The sequence below is a fragment of the Bison bison genome, unplaced genomic scaffold (assembly GCF_000754665.1).
Source record: "Bison bison bison isolate TAMUID 2011002044 unplaced genomic scaffold, Bison_UMD1.0 scf7180017864304, whole genome shotgun sequence".
NCBI classification, from domain to species: Eukaryota; Metazoa; Chordata; class Mammalia; order Artiodactyla; family Bovidae; genus Bison; species Bison bison.
This window is the reverse complement of record NW_011494876.1, coordinates 542,291-546,277: the sequence shown is the minus strand read 5'-3', so window position 1 is coordinate 546,277 and position 3,987 is coordinate 542,291. Positions and strand designations below refer to the sequence as shown.

The following is a 3,987-nucleotide window of genomic DNA, read 5'->3' as shown; positions in this document are numbered from 1 at the left end:
GACTGTAGCAGTGGTATGAAAGACACAGTGAAGAAAGGCAGATAGAGCCTGCTAAGGCTGTAGCACAGGGTTTGAGGAAAGATGATGAAGGCATATTCAGTCAAATTTCAAGCCTGGGTGGCCTGTGTTCTCTGTAGGTTTGGGCCAGCTTCTGTACCAGTTGCAGAACCTGGATTCTGTAATGGTGCTCACCTTACAAAGCAGCTGTATCAGAGCACCTTATCTGAGATGTTGTTGGTCCTTAATAGAAGAAAACTTAGAAGGTATTTATTTAAAAAATGTAAAGTCACTGTCTGCTCCAAGAAGCTTATATTATGTACTTAAAGTGGTCTTTGAGGTGTGCAACTGGTACCACAGCTAACAAGATGAGCAAATGAATAACTGAACACGTGGATAATATTAAGTGCAAAAACTGTCCGTAAGGAGAAGTAGGGGCTTCCCTGGTGGCTCAGTGGTAAAGAATCTGCCTGCCAACACAGGAGACCCCGGTTCAATCCCTGAATCCGGAGAATCCCCTGGAGGAAGAAATGGCAACCAACTCCATTATTTTTCCCTAGAAATCCCCATGGACAGAGGAGCCTGGCAGAATACATTCCCTAAGGTCGAAAAGGGTCCAATCCAACTTAGAAACTGAACAACAATACGAAGTAGAGGATGCTAATTTTTAACTCAAAGAAGGAATTAAAAAAAAAAATCATTTATTTTTAATGGCACATGGCACTTGGTTGCTGCACCTGGGCTTTCTTTAGTTGCGGCCTGTGGGATCAATAGTTGTGGCTCACAGGCTTAGTTGCCCTGATGGCACGTGGGATCTTAGTTCCCTGACCAGGGATAGAACCCATGTCTCCTAAATTGGCAAGCTGATTTTTAACCACTGGACCACAAGGGAAATCCCAAGAAGGAAACTTTTGAAGTGCTTTTCTATAGTTAATAATTTTCTAATGATGAGTCTGTTTTATGGAAACGTCAGACAAAATTTCTACAGATGAAGCCAAACGATAAAGCAAAAAGAAATAACATTGGAAGCCACAGGCCTCCCCAGAAACTAGTCCGGCAGCTCCATGGCCACGCCTTCCACTTATAGCCACGCCTCCTTTAGGTTAACGCTTGGGCTTCACCCTACGCTCACGGGGGTGGGGCTTGCTGCACCAGGTTCTCAATCTAGGCTCATTTGCTCGCGAGAGTTCCTCCATCCAGCCTACTGAGAAGCCGTCGGACTTGGAGGCAGAGAAGAGTCGCGAGACTTGACTAGATCACCCTTTCCAGACTCCGCCCCTCCATCCCGGCACTCCTGGCGCAGCTTCCCCGTTTGCACGTGTAATTGTTGTGGTTCAACCTCACATGGCCGCGGAAGTGCCGGCGGCTTCCAAGATGGCGGCGCCCAGTGTCAGGCGTCCGTGACTCGCCTCTGGTCAGCCTTGAATTATAACCCTGATCAAGTCCATGGGGCCATGGACCGGCCTGGGTTCACAGCCTCGCTGGTGGTGAGTACAGGACTTTAGGAATGCCGGAGTCCTGCACCGGAACCCCGGTGTCTTCTCTTAGCACCTCCTTCCGGTTTTGCGCGGTGAATCGTCCCTGGGTCACCTGTCACCAGGTCTGGGAGGAAGCGCAGAGCTTCTGGGCCGCGGCGGGGCTTGTGTCAAGTCCCTAAGTTTGCTACCTGTATGCCAGAGAGGGACAGGAGTGGGTTAGCGGTGGGATACTTGACTCGTCCTCCGCACCGCGGTTTATCTAAAGGAAAAAGAAAAGCTTTAATTATATACTGTAACCATAGTTGGGAGAACTTGGCAGTTAATGAAATATTCACAAGGACTCTCAAGTCGCCTCCAGACCTGTTGGCCAAGACTGTAGTTTCGTTTTACTGTATCTTTTTTATTTTCGGAAAATGATGTATCCGTTCATTCAATACATAATTAATCGGCTATTCTGCGTCTGAATATTTTTCTAGGATTTAGGTATGTACTGATGAGCCCAAATAGCCGCGCTCTGCAGCCAGTGGTGTATAATAGGAAAGAAGAATCAACGTGTTTTAAAAAAACAACCCCCCCCCCCAAAAGTCCTTCAATAAATATTTTGAAAACAGGTCCAGTAGGGGTTACTAGATACAGTGGTGAACCAGACAGATTGCCTGTTTTTTCATTGTGGGAGAGTGGGCAGAGGCAGAAAACAGACAAATATCTTTACGAAAGCTTTCCTGAGAAATGGAGACTCAGAGGGCTTTCTTCATTCAATTATCCAATGTTTTCTGCAGGTGTGGGAGATAACATGGTGAACAAGATAGACCTGGTCTGGTGGTGGAGGCTGAAGAGGGAAATGATTGTTAGTCTGAATGACGTGAGGGTTACTTTCAGCGTGCTATGGAGAGATGTGGAAGGGGGATCTTACTCAGACGTGTGGAACGTTGGTTTTAAATCCAGATTTGTGGAGATCTGTGGAAGCTAGGTTTTAGAGATGCAGAGAGAGGCATTACCACTCTTGAAGGCGTTTCCCTGTACAGCTGGTGAGATAGCAGTAGTACTTGTGAGAGCATTGCTCTGTGGGGAAGTAGGGTAAGCTTTTTAGGTACAGCATCTGGTTTAATTCTGACAGCAATTGAAGTCTTATCCTAGTTCTCCCAGTGAGGGAACTGAGGAGTGGTATGTTAGATTATTTGTCCGAAGTCACACAAGTGAGATACATTTCATGTGTATTAGTGTCTGAGCTCAGATTCCAGGCAGTGTAACATGGGATTTCGTGCTCCTTATTGCTCTTTAAGACTGTCTCTTAAGTCAACAACAGTAGCAGTTGCTGAAAGCAGGTGTCAGTTAAGGAAAGAAACATGGTTTTAAAATTTGTTTAGGATTTATTAAATAATGGTACATATGCATACTTTTTAAAGTGTAGTTAAAGAGAGTAGAATTAGGATGGATTGGTAGAAGTTTCAAGGAAAGTTTTCCTCCAGCTGAATTCATTTCATGTGCAGTTTCTCTGCCATATATTCTGCCTACTGGTACTGTGATTGCCCTTGGAGATTTGATGGCAAACAAACCAAAGCATTAACCATAAGGTGCTGTGAAAGAAATGAATTGAGGTATTACTGAGAGAGAATCATCTTGGAGAACTAAGATCCTGCATGCTGCATGGCCTCAAAAAATAAAACTCAATGACAATGACCACCCCCCCGCAACATGGTTAGTAACCTTTTGTTATAGTCATTAATTCATGTGTTCTTCTAATAGTTATTAAGTGCCTACTATGGCCTACTGTGTACTGGTGCTGGGAACATATTGGTGAAAAAAACAGGTATGGATCTTACAGTCTCGTGGGACACACACAAACTTTGAAGAAATGGTCAGATGCTCAACTATAAAATTAAAATTCTAATCAGTGTAGAACAAGAGGGTCTAAACGCAGACTTGGGGGATTAGAGAGCATCATGTACACAGTCCTGGAAACGGGCGAGATCAGATGACTCAGGAAAAAGGTCAAGGTGGCCAGAAGGTGCCTAGCAAAGCGTTAATGATGGAGTTGGGGGTGGAGAAGTGGCGGGGGGTTGGGGGGCGAACTTCTAGAGGCTTTCAGGTTGTACTGTGATTCTGTTTTTCATCCTAAGGGCTTTTGGAAACTTTAAAGAGCGTGGAAATCTGTTTTACAAAGACAAAGCTGCCATTAGTGTAGAGGTCAAGAAGCGCTGTAGGGAGAGTGGGTGGAGGATGCGGAAGAAGGCAGATCTCATGGGAAGCCACAGCTTTGCGTTGAGGAGGTTAAAGTCACTGGTGGCCACTTCACCTGTGGAGAAAACAGAGAATGTCGGGGAGGGATGTTCTCTGGAGAAGCCATGTTAATGTTTTTCGTGTTCTTAGTTGTGGTCTAGGCTGGGGGCCTGTGATCATTTTGCTTAGTTAAATTAGGCAGGTGGTTTGGTTTTTGTCCTGTAGTTGAGTAGCTGTGATTTTGTTTTTCCTGTTTTTGCCAGCTTTCTTTGGAGAAATAAAGGTTTCATAG

General features: G+C 45.1%; 1 protein-coding gene across 4 annotated transcripts in view; it reads left to right on the top strand.

Annotated features, from left to right (window-relative positions):
- The first annotated feature begins 1,137 nt into the window (after positions 1-1,137).
- Positions 1,138-3,987, top strand: part of SLC25A26 (solute carrier family 25 (S-adenosylmethionine carrier), member 26) — a 147,660-nt gene continuing 144,810 nt past the window's right edge. For 3 of the 4 annotated variants that reach the window (XM_010851505.1, XM_010851507.1, XM_010851506.1), the window contains exon 1: positions 1,138-1,484. In XM_010851505.1, the coding sequence (XP_010849807.1) occupies positions 1,452-1,484 (33 nt within the window). In that variant the 5' untranslated portion in view covers positions 1,138-1,451. The remainder of the gene's footprint in view (positions 1,485-3,987) is intronic. The other variant, XM_010851509.1, reaches the window with a different exon arrangement.